The 17,376-nt window shown below is 41.9% G+C and overlaps 3 protein-coding genes across 10 annotated transcripts in view; 2 read left to right on the top strand and 1 right to left on the bottom strand.

Moving 5' to 3' along the window:
• plcd4b (phospholipase C, delta 4b) overlaps positions 1-4,993 on the top strand; it is a 16,385-nt gene extending 11,392 nt beyond the window's left edge. For 3 of the 4 annotated variants that reach the window (XM_020621639.1, XM_020621638.1, XM_020621640.1), the window contains 7 exons: positions 1,317-1,467; positions 1,709-1,825; positions 2,690-2,824; positions 2,911-3,089; positions 3,265-3,397; positions 3,526-3,675; positions 3,855-4,993. In XM_020621639.1, coding sequence (XP_020477295.1) covers positions 1,317-1,467; positions 1,709-1,825; positions 2,690-2,824; positions 2,911-3,089; positions 3,265-3,397; positions 3,526-3,675; positions 3,855-3,946 — 957 coding nt within the window. In that variant the 3' untranslated portion in view covers positions 3,947-4,993. The remainder of the gene's footprint in view (positions 1-1,316; positions 1,468-1,708; positions 1,826-2,689; positions 2,825-2,910; positions 3,090-3,264; positions 3,398-3,525; positions 3,676-3,854) is intronic. The other variant, XM_020621641.1, reaches the window with a different exon arrangement.
• Positions 4,994-5,225: 232 nt separating this feature from the next.
• znf142 (zinc finger protein 142) lies at positions 5,226-14,083 on the bottom strand. 5 transcript variants are annotated; one of them, XM_020621610.1, is made up of 9 exons: positions 13,824-13,956; positions 13,672-13,698; positions 12,858-13,349; positions 12,325-12,552; positions 10,503-11,327; positions 10,175-10,352; positions 7,064-9,881; positions 6,250-6,355; positions 5,226-5,939 (listed from the first exon to the last, which is right to left on the bottom strand). In XM_020621610.1, exons 3-9 carry the CDS (start codon positions 13,342-13,344, stop codon positions 5,434-5,436), a joined length of 5,148 nt encoding a protein of 1,715 aa, XP_020477266.1. In that variant the 5' UTR covers positions 13,345-13,349; positions 13,672-13,698; positions 13,824-13,956; the 3' UTR covers positions 5,226-5,433. The 5 variants fall into 5 exon arrangements, with proteins under 5 accessions (XP_020477266.1, XP_020477263.1, XP_020477264.1 ...); XM_020621607.1 differs by lacking the exons at positions 13,672-13,698; positions 13,824-13,956 and adding an exon at positions 14,001-14,083; XM_020621608.1 differs by lacking the exon at positions 13,672-13,698 and having other exon boundaries at positions 13,824-13,896.
• On the top strand, positions 14,067-17,091 carry bcs1l (BC1 (ubiquinol-cytochrome c reductase) synthesis-like). Its single transcript, XM_020621611.1, has 7 exons — positions 14,067-14,795; positions 14,925-15,064; positions 15,194-15,388; positions 15,790-15,853; positions 15,975-16,147; positions 16,397-16,514; positions 16,777-17,091. The coding sequence occupies exons 1-7, from the start codon at positions 14,476-14,478 to the stop codon at positions 17,027-17,029; spliced, it is 1,263 nt and encodes a 420-aa protein (XP_020477267.1). The 5' UTR covers positions 14,067-14,475; the 3' UTR covers positions 17,030-17,091.
• The last annotated feature ends 285 nt before the right edge of the window (positions 17,092-17,376 follow it).

The following is a 17,376-nucleotide window of genomic DNA, read 5'->3' as shown; positions in this document are numbered from 1 at the left end:
CTGAGGAAGAAAAGCCTTTGCTGGGCTTTCTTCACCAGGTAGGATGTGTTCAGAGACCAGGTCAGGTCAGATGTGATGTTTGATGTTATCCACTTGCTCCACCACCTCCCCGTGTATGAGAAGAGGAGCATAGTTTGTCTTCCTGGACCTCCTATAATCCACAATGACTTCCTTAGTCTTGTTGGTGCTCAAGACAAAATTGTTATCTGAACGCCACCGTGTCAGGTGCTGGATCTGCTCTCTGTAGTGGAGCTTGATAATAAAGAGAGACAGGAAACTAGGTTGGGACAGAAGAGATTGAGAGGCGAGACTGGAGTAAAAGAAGGGAAATATTTAAATGAAACAGGAAACAAGGATGTATGAAAGAAAAAAGATATGGGGACAAATAGATAGGATAGGATAATAGTGAAGTAAGACTACAAAATAGTATTCACTGTGTTGGGAAAACTGCTCTCTATGAAAACACAACTGTTTTTTCATATTTAAGTGGGCAAATTAACCAAGACCATTACTTGAGCTTAAGGGGTATTAATTTTTCACTGCAGCTACAGCATTTCATTGCTTGGTAATGGGTGATTAGCTGGAAGCATTTGTAGTTTTAATCATTTAATTAGAGTTGATGAGGCAGAGGGAAGGAATTCCCAGCACTCAGATTTCATTGCTGCTTTAAAGCTTTCACTGGGAAATATAATAGAATTGTTATTTTTCATACTGGTAACCCTATAAATTACAGACTAGCAATCTGATAGTAATTATTCTATAATTGGTCCACAGCTAATATGAAATTACCACCAAATGAAAAAAAATTACAGCCCATCTCCATTTCTTTTCATCCCAAGCAATTATTTGATCATTAAATAATTCATATTCAGTGCTACTGGTAAATATTACTTTTCTATTTTTCATAAAAATATTGAGTGAGTTAGAGTCATTACTGGTTACCTGCATGTGTGACTCAAGTTGCTTTTCAAGAAAACGTTTCTTTAGTCCAGTTATTACATGTTTTGTTTAAATTCAGGGCAAATAACTGCGTAGATAGTATTTTTCCAGAACACTTCTTTCACAGTAATTGGTTGCAATTTTGTTTAATTTCCAGGTTTTTACACTAATTTCACACCAATTAGTTGAAACTTCATTTAATTATTAAAGAAATGATTTTAAAAATTTATTTATTTGTCTAGTTAATTACTGGGCTCTAATTATAGGGTTACCTTTCACTGTCTGGCCACTGCTCACGGTAAAGTGTTAATGTTTAGTGTGATAGAAACAGGTTTTGCTTGTGGACAGATTTTGCATTTTATTCTCTCAATTTGCAGAAGTCCAAACTGTCAAGGCAGCTGTCAGACTTGGTGGTTTACTGCAAGAGTGTTCACTTCCATGGCTTTGACCATGCTCGTTTACATGCCAAATGCTATGAGATGTCTTCATTCTCTGAATCCAAGGCCAAGAGGCTAGCTAAGGAAGCAGGTACCATGAACAAGAGGGAACAATGTATTTTGGAAAGGGGTGGAGAACTATTCTGTCTGAGGTGGATGTCATTTTCCTCAGATAAAACTGTAAACCTCTTTTATGACTATATTTTATACATGTGTAATACAATGTGTCTTTCTGTGTGATTATATTTTTTATAACTGTATCTGAGTTAAACAGATTGATTTCTCTGCATTCATGTTATAGACAGCTTTATTCTCTACAAACCTTTCCTCAGGGACAGATTTTGTGCAGTACAACACAAGACAGCTGACCAGGATCTTCCCCAGTGGCCTGAGGACAGACTCCTCTAACTACAACCCACAGGACATGTGGAACATGGGTTGCCAGATAGGTGAGGAGAGGACTGTCCACTGCTGGTTGAGCCAAACCTTTTCTCTAAAATCACAGATGTTAGCTGTTTTCAGTCTTAACACCTGGGTGCTGTTCTTCCTACATGGATAAGTGAGTTATTTAGATTGTAATTTTAATGATTTCACATGAGTCTGGATGTTTTGGTTCTTCAAAGCTGGTTTAAAAGGAGCTGTTGCAGGAACAGCAAATCTTTGAGACCAAACTTACAAAAGTGCAACTTATTTGCAGTGGGATTGTGAGTAAAACATTTTAGGGTGAACCAAGCACACTGACTCATTTTCAAATACAAATAACTCACTCACTGTCTGTGCAAGTAGCTCCCTGAATCACTAACGTTTACGTGTGCTTGGTCGTGTGATACTTCAGCTGAGTCGCCCACTTGCATTTGTAACCACAGTCTGGACAAAGTTACTTCTTCTCTTCTTGGTGAACTCTCATATGGAGCTATAGTAAAAAATAAAAGATCCTGGACAGTGACAGTGCTGTCAAATTGTCAGTTTGGTATAGTTTAATTTATTCAAATATGAGTAGCAACTGTTATAACTGTTGCTATGAATTTGTAAGCCCAACTGTAGTTTTAAGCCGAGAGAAGTTCACAGTCTGACTACGCAAAGCCGTCTTTATTAGAAAGTTGACAGCAGAGACTGACAGGGAACATGGGGAGAGAGTGGCAGGCATCAAAGGTGTAACTGAACCAGGGACATTGCTATTTCATGGCCTGTGCTGCAGACCACTACACAAAATGGGCACCAAATTTAGCAATTTACACATAGAAATATCACACAGGAACATACACAAATAAATTGTCTTTTGTAACAGTGTATTAAGGAGAAATTCTCTTTAGGGATACCATCACTGCCACCCCCACCTCCTCCTGCACGGAGGTTAGAGGTCAGTGTCAGATACAGAACATCACCCTCACAGCTGGGGGAGTTTGACAGGACGTCACATGGCTTCAAACTGGTGTTGCCTGCTCTGGGTAAAAGACTAGGAAATCATGGGATACAGTCAACCACAATAAAAACAATCTTTGTCAATTGCATTATTTCCCTCTCTTTCCTAAAGTGGCTCTGAACTTCCAGACAGCTGGTCTGGAAATGGATCTGAACGATGGGCTGTTCAGGCAAAACAACTGCTGTGGTTATGTCCTCAAGCCTGACTTCATGAGAGACAGCAACACTCAGTTCAGTCCAGAGAAACCCGAGGAGCGGCATAACTACAGACCACTCCGCTTATCCATACAGGTTCAGAACTACATGAAAGTCTAGCTGGTTGGCAGTTGCAGTGTGTAGCTTCTATTGTCATCAGTCTATAGTTGTATAAATGTGATGCATGTAATGTCAAAAAACTGAAAAAAAGTGTGCAATTACAATACAGTGGGTTTTGTATCTAATATGCAAATATGCTTGTGTTTATCAGGTGATAAGTGGGCAGCAACTACCAAAAGTGAATCAGAAAGAGGGCTCAATTGTAGACCCCCTGGTCAGAGTGGAGATCTATGGGGTGCCACAGGAACAGGCCAAAGATGAGACCAGTCACATTAACAACAATGGTGAGAGTGTTCAGCATTTTATACATTTAATTCTATAAGGGCAAGGATGTGAAAATGTATATGTGTCAGAATAATAGAATAAACTGAAACATTAGAAAATGAAAAAAGCCATTGGCCTCCACCTGCAGGTTTTAACCCATTGTGGAATGAAACTCTAAATTTCATCATCCATACCCCTGAGCTGGCCCTGGTTCGCTTTGTGGTGGAGGACTATGATAAGACATCCAGGAATGACTTCATTGGACAGTTCACTCTTCCATTCATATGCATGCAAGCAGGTGAGCAGAGCAGAGCAGACAGTGAGTCAAAACACACAGCATGACACTAACAGCTCACTACAATATTTATTAAATCAGATCAGGCTTTAGGTTGTGTCCAAGGCAGGGAAATGTCTGTTTCATGCAGTGCCACTGTGTTTAAAAGCTTATTCAAGCGTAACTCTTCTGCCTCTGTGCAGGATATCGTCACATACATCTACTCTCCAAAGATGGAACAGCTATTCCTCCTGCATCCATCTTTGTCAACGTCAGCATTACAGAGCTCACATGAACAAGTCATATCTGAGGATATGAAGCCAGAGGTGGTCGCAAGACCAAAGTCTACAAAAACCTGACAAGAATAGTGAATATTTGAATACATCAGGGTTTGGGGTATTTGCCTGGGTGTAACACTGAATAGTTTCCAAAAGATTAAACTATCAATTGGCAGTGAACATGTCAGAAATCAGGCTTGCTTTTTGATTTGTAACATTATCTATTTAAACAAAGATGCTGGACTTTTCAAGTAAAAGGATTTTATTGAAATTGATTCAATCAGGTACTTGGGATCATTATTGACAATGACAAAGCAAGGTTTGTCATCTGCCAGGCCAATCTATGAATTCATTAAGTAAACAGAAAACTAGTAAGAAGAGTTCATGTAAACTATGGAAAGCTCTAAAGTTTAAAGTAACATCTGCTGCCATTTACTTCCATTACAAGTTACATTTTCATTAAAGTATTACTCACAAGCTTTTTAATATTTCTCTAGTACTGGAGGAAAAAGGATTGCTGCATGTGTCAAGTACCTAAATATGCCCGTTTACCCTTAATTGTACTGTACATCTGGATGCAACAGTACCTGGGAAATAACAAAGTGTCTGATCCAGTTTAAAAAATATTACTGCCTAGTATCAGCATTGAAACCTATTATTGTAATGGACTTGTGGCTTTGCTTCATGTTTAATCTAGAATTTAGTGCCTGACTTTCTATTTACTAATGTTCCTTAAGGTATGTTGTGTATAAAGTAAATGTACAGTGTGTGAATGTATGTATATGTATATATAGGCCTGTAAATATGTACATGCAAGACATTTTCAGAACAGTTAAACATTATTGAATAAAATTATACGCAAACATATTTGACTCATTTAATGTCCAAGTTCATTTTGTCATTGTATGAAGTTTCTACGGGCAGAACAGCGGTTAGCGCTGTTGCCTCACAGTAAGAAGGTTCAAGCCCCAGCCAGCCTGGGATTCTGGATGTTCTCCCTGTGCCTGCGTGGGTTCTCACCGGGTGCTCCGGCTTCCTCCCACAGTCCAAAGACGTGCAGCTTAGGTTGACTGCTGACTCTAAACTGTCCATGTGTGTGGTTGTTTGTCTACATGTCAGCCCTGTGAAACACTGGTGACCTGTCCAGGGTGGATTGGCTCCAGCCTCCTGTGACCCTATGCAGGAATAAGCGGTATAGATAATGGATGGATGTAACCTTATATATAGTTGTCTGGTCCCCATGAGGAAGGCAGAGGCCCCACAATGTGTGTGTGTAGTGTAAGCAGGAATAGATATATGCACACACACACACACACACACACTCTCTATCCAGTCCACATTCTGTCACTTAACAATTGGTACTTCTGTGTTTTATTAACCTTTTACATTATAATAAAATGAAGTGACTAAATAGAAATTGACAGATATGTCACTGTTAACAGTGGAAGACTGAATTTAACACTGCATCTACAGTATTGTGCCATCTCGTCTGTGTTTTATCTCACTATCTTCTCCTCTGCACAACCTCTTCAGCTACTTCCTCTACCTCATTGACATTTCCTTCCTCCACTTCTGCTGCTCTCTCATCCAGTGACCCCTGCAAAGCCTCCTTCAGGGTCAAGCTAACAGCTTCTGAGTCCCTCACTACCCCCTGCTCTACTGACATCTCTGGGTGATGTCTCTGCAAATGCTTGACCACCTGGAACTTCTGTTTTGCTCTGTAGGAACAGTGGCGGCAGCAGAATGGTTGCTGCTTTGTGTGAGAGAGGTAATGATGTCTGAGACCCGCTGGCCATCGGAAGGCCTTGTGGCACACGCCGCATGTATATGGCCGATCTTCACTGTGCTGTCGCTGGTGGGTCTTCAATATAAAACTGGTCTTGAAGGCCTTGCCACACGTTTCACAGATGTAAGGGCGCATATCACAGTGCTGTGTGTCCCGGTGGGCACGTAGGGCGTCCGCTCTGTTGGTGCGGTACTCACACTCATCACAGGCATATGGCTTCTCTCCTGCACACAACAATTTTTTTTCCTCAGGAGCATTAAATTAACACAAATATGTAAACTACACTTACAAAACCAAATTCAGATGATTGTTCTAAAAATGTGCTACTAAACTGTGCAAGCAAAGACGCATGTTACAAATCTTGGGAAGTCTCACTGAGCACTGATGATTTATAGAAACAGCCTGCTTCACATTCATGACATAACAGCAGTTTTTGCAGACAAAGAGACTGAGGGCAATATTTTTCCAACTAAGTCCACAAAAATACTGTGCAGGTAGCTCCCTGAATCACTAACATTTATGTCTAGCTGGTACCTGTGTGCTTGGTCATGTGATACTTCAGCTGAGTTGCCCACTTGCATTTGTAACCACAGTCTGGACAAAGGTACTTCTTCTCTTCTTGGTGAACCCTCATATGGAGCTATAATAAAAAAAATAAAAATAATAATAATCACTGCTGTAGAGCATACATAATAGGAATGTGAGAGGAAATCAAAGTATCTACAAACGCTGCATTCTCTCATCTTTCCTTTCCATTATAACTAATTTTATAATTTGTTGTTGTTTACAGTCCATTACTGGTCATAATTAAATGCATCTTTGTTTTGCAACTGAATTAACAAGCTACTTTATCATTAAAATTGTGCTTTTCTTATACAGGGAGAAGAATAGAGACAGATTTATGTTAGCCTCATTTAAAGCTAATTTCTTACTGTTTTCTCAGAAACGGTTCATTGCTATGGCACAACTTTTTAGATAATATAACGGATGTTATATTATTAAGACACATTAAGGCCTTAGCAAATGTTTGAAGAATTATGGCGTTTTGGCATTTGGCCTTCTTAGGGTACTATAGTGTAGTGTTTATATGTAGCCTATAGTTTATTATCATATTAAGAATTGATGTGACAAGCAGCTGTGTCATAAGGATGAAAAAGTCATCTAAAAAGATTCTTGGGTTGTATCTAAACCAACTAAATGTTTCCTTGCCGCCAATGAAGTATGGTGCTTTGTGAAGAAGAGAAAAGACCAAATTCCATCATCAATCATTTTTAATCTAAAACAGCACTTTAAAAAAAGTTTGTCTGAGGTGTTATGTTACAAATTGCCCAGAAATCTTTGCGCTTACCTTCAACCTACTTGGATCAGTGCAGGTGTAACTGCACTGCTCGCAGCTGTAAGGCTTCTCCCCAGTGTGTATGCGAATGTGCCACGTGATCTTCTGCTTGTTTGGGGTGGAATACTCACAGTCTGTGCATTTGTACAGACGCTTGCCACCATGTGAACGGAGATGCTGCTCTAACACCAGCTGATGCTGACAAGCAAATTTGCAACTGCTGCACCTGAGCGGCTTGTCCTCCAGAGCTCCCTCCTCATGTTCATTCAGAAGGTGCTGAGCTAACAGCCGCCTTGTTTTGGCAGCAAAGGGACACAGCTGACACTGATGTGCCAGGTGGGTCCTCTGATGTACCTCCAGGCTTTCTTTTGTCTGAAAAGACTCTTGGCAGGTGGTACACTTTACCTGAGTGTGCTTGCTTTGTTGGTGGCTCTTCAGTGCGACCTCAGTGCTACATGTGTAGTTGCACTGCTTGCATGAGAAACAGACCTGGAGCTGGTGTGTGCGCTTACAATGGTTCCTTAGAGCAACTTCTGAACTAAAGCGAGAATCACAGTGAGTGCAAGCATGCTTTAACTCTCCTGTGTGGCATCTGAGGTTGTGCCGCCTTATGTCATCCAGCGTGTAGCCTTTGAAGTCGCACAATGAGCAGAAATGTGTAGGATGTTTGTCATGGATGCGCATCTTGTGCTGACGCAATTTGGTCACAGCCCCAAAGGTTTTGTCGCACATATCGCACTTGTGACGACCGATTCCTGTGTGAAGAGACTCATGCTCTTCCATGCGATAGCGCCTTGTGGTACTAAAAGGACAGTACTGGCAACGGTGAGGCCTTAAACCTTTGTGTTTGAGTGCAACATGATGTGCCATGCATCTTTGTTGCTTACAAGTGAAAGTACAGTGTTGGCAATGCAAACGTTTAGGTTTAGCAACACCAAACTTCTTTTTGTTATGAACATAAAAGATGTGATGAGCCAAAGTCATTTTAGATTTGGCGACAAAAGAGCAGATGGTGCACTGGACTTCATCTGGCTTCATGCAGCCTCTCTTGTCATGGCTGTCTAATGCTCTTTTCTGATTGCATTTAAATGCACAGCTTGGACAAGAGAAGAGCGGAGGTTTCTTAGACATGCTCTCTGTGTTTATCATGTGCTGATCCATGCCTTTGACTGCCTCACTATCATCCACTTCTGAAAGGATCTGATCCTCTGTTCTCCTGTACCTTGTTTGCAGTGATGCACTTCTGATTTTTTTACTTGAAGCTAATCGTTTTTTCACAAGCTTGACTTTCAAATGTGAATTTTTCTGTGTTTCGCTTTGCTGATGTCCTGAATCACTGGATGTATGGACCTTCTCATCAAAGCCTCGACAGTCTGACAAATAAGCATGTACTTCCTCTTCTTGCTGATGGAATGAATCTGTGGAAATCTTACTTTGTGAAGACAGAAGCTCTGTCTGACCAGAATTCATTCTCTCAGCCAACTCTTTGGATCCCGCTGTACCTCGATTAGAGCTTCTTTCTGTAGCAAAGCATGTATTTGAAATGCCTACAAATGTCCTTGTTTTTTGTGGAAGTGCTGGGCACTTCTTTGAAAGGTGACCATCAAGGCTTCGCCTCTGTTTGAACTGTGCACCGCAGGCCTGGCACTTGTGCCCCTTTATCCTTCCATGGCACAAAGCCTGGCAGTGGTACTTCAAAGCAGTCTCCTTACAGGTCACATAAGAGCACTTGTCACAGCGATAAACATCTTTAGTCTGCACCACAAGCATTTGCACCTGTCCCTCTAAAACCATGGCTTCTGCTTTGGCTTTGTCATATTTCTTCATGGCTTTCAAACTGACTTCAGATTCTAAAGGCAGATTTTGCTCAGCTGGTAAAGTACAAGTGATTGTTTCATCATCACTTTCCATCTCAGGCTCAACTGGTTGACTGGTTGAGATGTTCAGAGGCTGAGAGCTGACATCCAAGTCACTTGGTTCACACTCTTCATGAGTCACTGCTACATTATCTTCCTCTGATGAACTTATAGATGTAGAGAACTCTGGCTTTTCTTGTGATCTATTAGACATGGCTGCCCTTGGAGTTTGATTTGTGCAGCTTTCCTCTATATTTTGCAATGAATGGGTGTGATAATCGGTGGTAGACAGTGTAGTTAAAACAAGAGTACAGTACTCTTCTGGACTATTCACAGATGGATGACTGCCTGAAATACCTGCATTAACAGCCTCTTGAGAAATAACATCAAGAACATTTACTGCACCCACAGTTTGCGATCCAACTACAGCTTCTTTGCTCGCACTGTGATCTGCCACAGCAGGAAATTTAGATCGGTCTCTCTGAGATGGTGGAGGTCCTTCAGTGGACTGGTCAGCCTGCTCATGAGCTGCTGAGGGCTTACTGTAAAAACTCTCCAAGTACCCGGTTGAGTTCCTCTCCTTCTCCTTTGCAGCGTAGTTCTCTAGCCATGCTTTGTCCCCAGGCACATACCCATGAGCTTTCCTCTTGTGCAGGAAGAGGCTGATGTTACTGAATGAGAAATAGAAACAGAGGGCACAGCGAAACTCTTTTAGCTTGGTATGTTTGCAGTTTTCATGATTTTGAAGTGCTTGTCGGTAGCAGGTGGTGTACGTGCAGTATTTGCACTTATAAACAGATGGCTGCTTCTGCTCTCCAGAATGTTTGGCCAACATGTGATTGCGAAGCTCATTTTTGCGTTTGCAGGCATAAGCACAGATCTCACACATGAGTGACTTGGCCTGATGTCGTAGTTTGTGGCTATTTAGCTGATCCATGCGGTGACAACGATAGGGGCACTGATCACACTGATACCTAGGAGTAGAGAAGGAAATGTGGTCATAACAATAGTATATAGCGAAAGCTGCACCCCCTTCAAAAAAGAGCTACATATTTGTTTGTGTCACTGATACATAGCATTATGTTTAAGGATAGGAACTACCAACACTCGAAAGGAACACAAGATTTGTAAGGTAGTCAACCGGAATGCACAAATTGTGTGTGCTGAGGCTTTAAGCTAAATTCAATTAGGTTGCAGCATGCAGCACATCTGCTTGTAGGCAGCAGTACCCCAACAATACAAGATATAAATATACCCAAAGATTTACCTGAGGTCTCCAGCATGTTTCCTCATATGGACATTCAGATAATGCTTCCATTTAGTGACATACCCACATTCGGCACACATAAAGTTCTTGTCATCTGAGTGAGTGAGCATATGTTTCGAGAGGTATGACTCATCTCGGCACCTGAATTCACACATGCTACATTTGTGGGGCTTCTCACCTTTCAGAGAAGATAAAAAAGTTGAGAGATGTAAGGTCCAAAAACAGTGGCACAGTAGTAGCTACCCAAACAAATGTACACACAAAAGTAAAAAGTGAAGATACGGTTAAGGTGAAAATCTTTAGAAGATAAAAACTACTCCACCCTCACCACTGTGCACCAGCATGTGCCTCTTCAAGCCACGTTTATGCGAGGTCACGTAACTGCACTGAGGACAGCGATGGATCTTCTCGTTGGCATGCAAATGTCCAATGTGCTGCTCAAATTCCACAGGGTTAAACGTGATGAAGGAGCAGAAGTCACAGCAAAGCTTGTCATTCCCTGGGTGACCATGCCGCCGGTGCCGGAGGAATACAGTTTTGTTGGAGCAAGAGAAATCACACTGTGAGCAGTGATAGGCAAGGTGTGTCTGATAATGAGCCTCCATTTCCATCTCTTTTTGAAAAATGGCACCACAGGCATGATGCCGGCATTCTACCGCCTTGACTCCGTGTACTTCAGTAGCATGTCTAAGAAGTTCTTTGCGCAAAGGACTCTGGAAGGAACAACCATCTTGGAAGCAGGCCACAGATTTGCTGCCTGGCTGAATGTTGTGCATCTTCATGTGAGCTTTAAGTGACCTGCTTTGGTGAAAGTTCTGACCACAAGTGGGGCAAGGATAGCTGTGACTGTTTACGTCCTGTTCAGCCTCATCAGCATGCACACTGACAAGGTGACGGCGAATTGCATTGCGCTCCACGGCAGAATACTCACACAAGTGGCAACGGTGAACCTTTTCACCTGCCTCACGGAGCCTGTGTATACGTAGCTTGCTCTTGCTGGTGAAGTAACGCTTGCAGGTGGGGCACTGGAGACTGGGGTCAGGAAAATGTAAATGGAGGTGCTCCTGTAGGTGGGAGCGCATCTTGAAGCAGCGCCGACACATAGGGCAGGTGTGGGTACGATAAATGTGCTCTGCACCCTCTGCAAGATACTCTAATGGACAAGAACATATGAGATGAATTTTAAACATGTGGTACTTGTTTGGCCTACTTGTTTAACACATAAGAAGTATTTTAAAAAGTGTAAAACATATTATGTCTTTCCACTGGTATTTCCTGGTACTGTCAATTGTTGTTGCAACACTGTTCCCAGTAGACCAAATGAACTAATCAAATATAAGCCAACAGGCCTTTTTTGTGAAGACAGCACATGTGACAGCAGGAAAAGCACAAGTTATTAAATATCTGATGGCTGATTTCCCTTTAGCTGCTCCAGTTTCAGCATCCTAGTATTGTTCATCCTGGCTCAATGTCACATTGCCATGGCTTACTGGGACAAGCAAACAAGGAGCTATTGTTAATGTTATTAGTAACAGCTGTGTTCTTCCTACAAGGGCAAGTTAACATGTCTGCTGTGGAAAAGCAAATTACACTGCCAACTAGAACCTTCTGCACTACTGTCTTGCAGTGTAAGACACACTCCACACCTGTAGTTTTGCAGTAACAGGTGCAATAACTATTTTAACCGTTAACAGCCTGCCAGAATGGAGGCTATTACATCAGAATATGAAAGTCCATGGTTTTGGAATGATTTATTATTATTATTCTTATTTTATTGTTTCCTTACAAGCTACACCAAGGGCCTCTGTACTGGAGTCAAATTCCTTGTGTGTCAAATCATACTTGGCCAATAAATATTCTGATTCTGACATGGTCAACAATAACAAATGGGTGTCATGCTCTTCTGTCTACATACTTTTGACCATGTAGTACAGACTGAATATCCTTCATATTAATAGTCAGGTGTTATTGCTTTCCCTTTCTCTACCTTTGAGTCAGGCTGTAGAAATGAATCGTCTTTAATGCTAACCAATATGTCTCAATGTCACTCACAATATTAATAGGGGATGTTTATTGTGTCACTTCTCTGTATTTTACAGTTTAATATACAAGTGCTCACTATAATCTACCAAGTAAATGGGTGTACATACCTTTGGAAGGCAGTGGTGCTGTGTCCGCTGCTGAAAGAATCTCTCTCTCCGCTGTCATTTTCACTTTATTGATAGTGTTCCCTTCCCTCTCAGGCTGTTCCTTGTTCCCATCTTCTGCTAATGATGATGCAAATGCTGACTTGGTCTTCAGGTTTCTTTTTGGTCTGCTGGACATCTGGGGCTGGTGGAGTCCATTAGTGCATACAGTTGTGGATGCAGCCTCGTTACCTATGAACAGATGTACCAACATTTTTATGTAAAATCTACCTATGATCAGTGGCATAGCAGCAGAGCTGAAGCCATAAAAAATGAGTTCTGGATGTGTGTAACATAACATTTTTCCAAAAGATATTCCCTCATGTAGTATTTTGACCACGGTGGTGGAGACGCTGTCTAACACGCCACTCCAACATTTTCCATAGGTGTTCAACTGAGATCTGGTGACTGTGAAGGCCACTACATATGATTCACCTCATTTTCATAGTCATCAAACTATTCAGTGGCCCCTTGTGTCCTGTGGATGGTACGTTTACCTTGAGTACAAGCTGAAAGATGGTTGTGCTCCAGGAGGTGGTTGCTCAGGTCTTTTTCATTTTCAGTAACAAACTGGCATTGAAAGCAGCCGAAGGGCATGTGGCCCTGCAAGTGTCTCTCGATCTCAGCTTGTGTGAGGAATGATGCTTTGCAAGCTCGGAAAGTGCAGGGTATAAGACAGAGACCATGTGTGGATGTCAAGTGGGCTTGATATTCCTGGTGGCCTGTGCAGCTGAACCGGCAGCCCCGCTCGGTGCAGGGAAATGGGCCTTTAGGGTTGTGTCCACTGTGAATGATTCTGAAGTGGTGTCTCAGAGCACTTGGCTTGGAAAAGACCTCACTGCATTGAGAGCATTTGTAGTTGCCCAACTGCCCTTTACTGGATGGAGCAGGCGGCCTTTTTGAACAGGGGTGAGAGACAAGCATGCCACTGTCTGAGAAGCTCTGTCCACATTTTTCACATTGATGAGGTTTGACTGTCTCCATTGTGTCTAAACAAAACAGAGCATAACATTCAGTTACAATGTGACAGATTTAAACATAGTATGAAAGACATTTGTAACTTGTGCTCATGGTTTATGACTAGTTTAAATATTTTCCGTGCACTAGGCACGTATAGTATAAACATACAGCATAAGCTAACTTACTCTTCACGTAGGTTTGAGCTATCAATGATCATATAATAACTGAATAACGTTATGCAGATATAAATACACATACCTAAAACACTCAAACACAAACAAGAAATGCAAAGCAAGTTCCTAAAATTTCTATTTATTACGGTACTTAAATACAAACTGAATTATGACCTACTGCCCGGGTTTCCGCAGCGTGCTCTGTCTAAAAAACAAAACATCAACATTTATCGGTTTAGAAGTACGGCAGCTTCACCTGTACTGCTTATTACTTAAAGGCCTTTTTAATTTCCGCTAGCTTTAAATGAAAGTCCTCGACGCTTCACTTACTTTTTAAAATAATATAAGCTAGTATCAATACGCTAACAATATTAACGCTAGATGGACTAGCATCAGCTTCTCGCGATTTTGGTCGCAGATCCTTCCAATTCTCAGTTTTTGCTAGAAATAAATTCGGCGGTAGTGTTTCGTACACTCAAGTGTAAATGCATCAACTCTATAACATACCATACTAAGAAAGCGGTTATCTTAGCTTGCGGGAAAAATATATGTAAATATGGCACTTGTAGGGAAGTGGAACGCATGTTTGTGAGCAAGCGAACAGCCGGAGCGATATTTAACAAACACAGGAAGTTTAGCAGAGGTCGATGCCACAAATGCTACCGCTATTGAATTACACCCCGCATTCATACCGTGCACACATGGGCATCTTAGCTGGCTAAACTGCTACACACAGAAAGGCTATGGACAAGCCTTTGGAGTATTGATTAACGTTACTGAACACGAACGGGCGTCTCATTAATAGCCGGCACTCACTGTCATTAGATTGTAAGATTACCCGCTGGGCTGCAGGTCTTCAGCTAAGAAGAGTTACATATGTCCTTTACTCATAAACTGGATTTAGAACTGTGTGTTTTGGTATGTGATGTTATAACATCTATATAGAGTCTAAATCCACTGGAGGAGTGCAGAAGTCATCACCATGCCCCTGTCAGACTTCCTGGACAGCCTGAAAGACAACCCATACTTTGGGGCTGGCTTCGGACTGGTTGGGGTTGGGACAGCCTTGGCGTTGGCCAGGAAAAGCGCTCAGGTGGGGATGATCTTATTCCGCAGGAACTACATGATCACGCTGGAGGTCCCCAGCAGGGACAAGAGCTATCACTGGCTGCTGAGCTGGATCACCAAGCACTCCACACACACTCAGCACCTAAGCGTGGAGACTTCCTACATGGCACATGAGAGTGGACGGGTTCACACGCAGTTTGACTTCCACCCAAGCCCTGGGAACCACATCATCTGGTCTGACAAACTCATTATTAAGTCAGGTTTTATGCCATACATTTAAGATGTATGGCATAAAAATACAGAGACACCTACTTAGACTAATCTGCTTGTTCTTGTGGTATGGTCATCTGCTGTGTTCTGCAGGTATAGGAGAAAGTGGATCCGCGTGGAGCGGACCAGAGAGAAGCAGATGGTGGATCTACACACTGGAACTCCATGGGAGTCTATCACTTTCACTGCTTTAGGCAGAGACAGACAGGTCTTCTTCAGTATCTTACAAGAAGGTACAGCTCTACAGTACATTGTATATTGGACAAGTACAAACTTAAGCGATTTTTATCATATACTATATATGTGTCTTTTGTTGTGCCCCTTAGTTGTCATTTAGTGCAGCTATTTATCATGTTTAATAGCAAGAGAACTGGCACTGAAGCAGGAGGAGGGACGGACAGTAATGCACACAGCCATGGGCGCTGAGTGGAGGCCCTTTGGGTTTCCACGGCGACGCAGACCCCTCAGCTCTGTGGTCCTGGAAGCTGGTGTGGCTGAAAAGATTGTAGATGATGTGAAGGACTTCATTGGAAACCCCAAGTGGTACACAGACAGAGGTAGGACCTATTTGTTCTACAGTGTAAATGAAAGTTTGTCTTGGGGTGTTGCAGTTGGAAGTTGTCTTGGTTTGAAAACACTTAGAGACTTTGATTTGAGATTCTAGAGACCCAGCTGCCCAAACAGTTTATTGAAGTGTCATTTGTAGAGCCCAGTGTGCACCTGAACACACCAACCAAAGAAGAAAAAATAACATACATTTTATATAAGCAAAAGAAAAAGTCACATTGTCAAGATGATTTTCATACCGTACTGACTTTTAAGATGCTTGGAAAATGGTGGCAGTGATGTAACGTGTCCAATCTGTAACTCATGTGGAGTACCAAAGGAACCGTTCCATAATAACTAAAATATTTAGTTAAATTATCTTTTTAACACTGATGCTGCTTTCTTTGAGCAGGTATCCCTTACAGGAGAGGATATCTGCTGTATGGACCCCCAGGATGTGGAAAAAGCAGCTTCATGTGAGTGTTCTACTATAAAAAAATAGTCTCCATTCCTATTTAGACTCTGTGTAATTAATTAATTTGTGCACTCGCACATCAAACTCTGTGTATATCTGCTGTTGGTGATTCTGTATTTCAGCACAGCACTGGCAGGCGAGCTGGGCTACAGCATCTGTCTGATGAGTCTGAGTGACCGAACCCTTTCAGATGACCGTCTGAACCACCTCCTGACCGTGGCGCCGCAGCAAAGTATCATATTGCTGGAGGATATAGATGCAGCGTTTGTCAGCCGAGAGCTGCTTCCCACAGAGAGTAGGTAGCAAGGAAGGCCCAGTGGTTTTAAAATTGGTATAAACAGTTAGTTATTGTTGTTAATAATTAACCAAAATGTAATTCTTATTTATTTTAAATGATAAGATATTTTCATTTATGCATTAGGTTACATTTTTGGGTGTAAGAAATTAAAATGGTAACTACCTTTTGAAGCTGTGGACGTTCAGACAGAAACTGTTTGTTTCTGATTTAAGGGTCACTTTCAAATCACTTTTGTCTTTGCCTCAGATCCCCTGGCCTACCAGGGAATGGGAAGACTGACCTTCAGTGGCCTGCTTAACTCTCTGGATGGAGTGGCTTCATCTGAGGCCAGGATAGTTTTTATGACCACCAACTTCATTGACAGGTACTGCTGGAGTTAGAGTAAAACATCTTTACTTTAACATCAAATAAAATACAAATTGAAAGCACTAATGAAACTGGATAGTGGAGGAAATGACATGAATGAATGAAGACATGTTTTAGTCTAAAGTACCTTTACAGTAAAATGAACTAACTAAAACTGCAAAGACAGTGAAATCTAATAACCAAAACTGAATGAAAATAGAATTTAAAGCTGCAGCACAGAGCTATTTTCAAGGCATTAATTTCCAGATTTCTGCACACAGGTTAGATGCAGCGCTGATCCGACCCGGCCGTGTGGATCTGAAGCAGTACATTGGCCACTGCACACATTGGCAGCTCACCCAGATGTTCCAGCGGTTCTACCCAAAGGAGCCTGCCTCTGAAGGGGAGCGGTTTGCGGAGTGTGCGTTAGCCGCCCACTCTGAAATCAGTGCTGCTCAAGTGCAAGGACACTTTCTGTTGCACAAAATGGACCCTGCAGGGGCTATAGACAACGTTGCCCAAATAAAAGGATGACAGGATCTGAATGTGTTTGGACACTGATTACTGAATAAAGAAACATGAGAAAAATTTGAAAACTGAAGTTAGGTTATTACTGAAACAGATGTGCTTTGATACTATATGCAGTGAGTGATACCAAACAGGGTATGCTGGCCAGATGTTTTAGGTACTTCAGATTTTGGATTCAAATTGCTCTGTGGCCAGTGTAGGGTTAAGAGAACTTTATCTTGGGTAAAAAAAACAAAACAAAGCAAAGTGTAAACCTGATCTCATCTGCAACCAGCAGGTCATTGTTTTTTGTCCACCTGACTGTATTAACCTCTAGAGTCCCTGCGTCCTCATATGAGGACCGCACAGCTTGG

Source organism: Monopterus albus, unplaced genomic scaffold (genome assembly GCF_001952655.1).
Source record: "Monopterus albus unplaced genomic scaffold, M_albus_1.0 scaffold263.1, whole genome shotgun sequence".
In the NCBI taxonomy this organism is placed as follows: Eukaryota; Metazoa; Chordata; class Actinopteri; order Synbranchiformes; family Synbranchidae; genus Monopterus; species Monopterus albus.
This window is presented reverse-complemented; position numbering and strand designations above follow the sequence as displayed.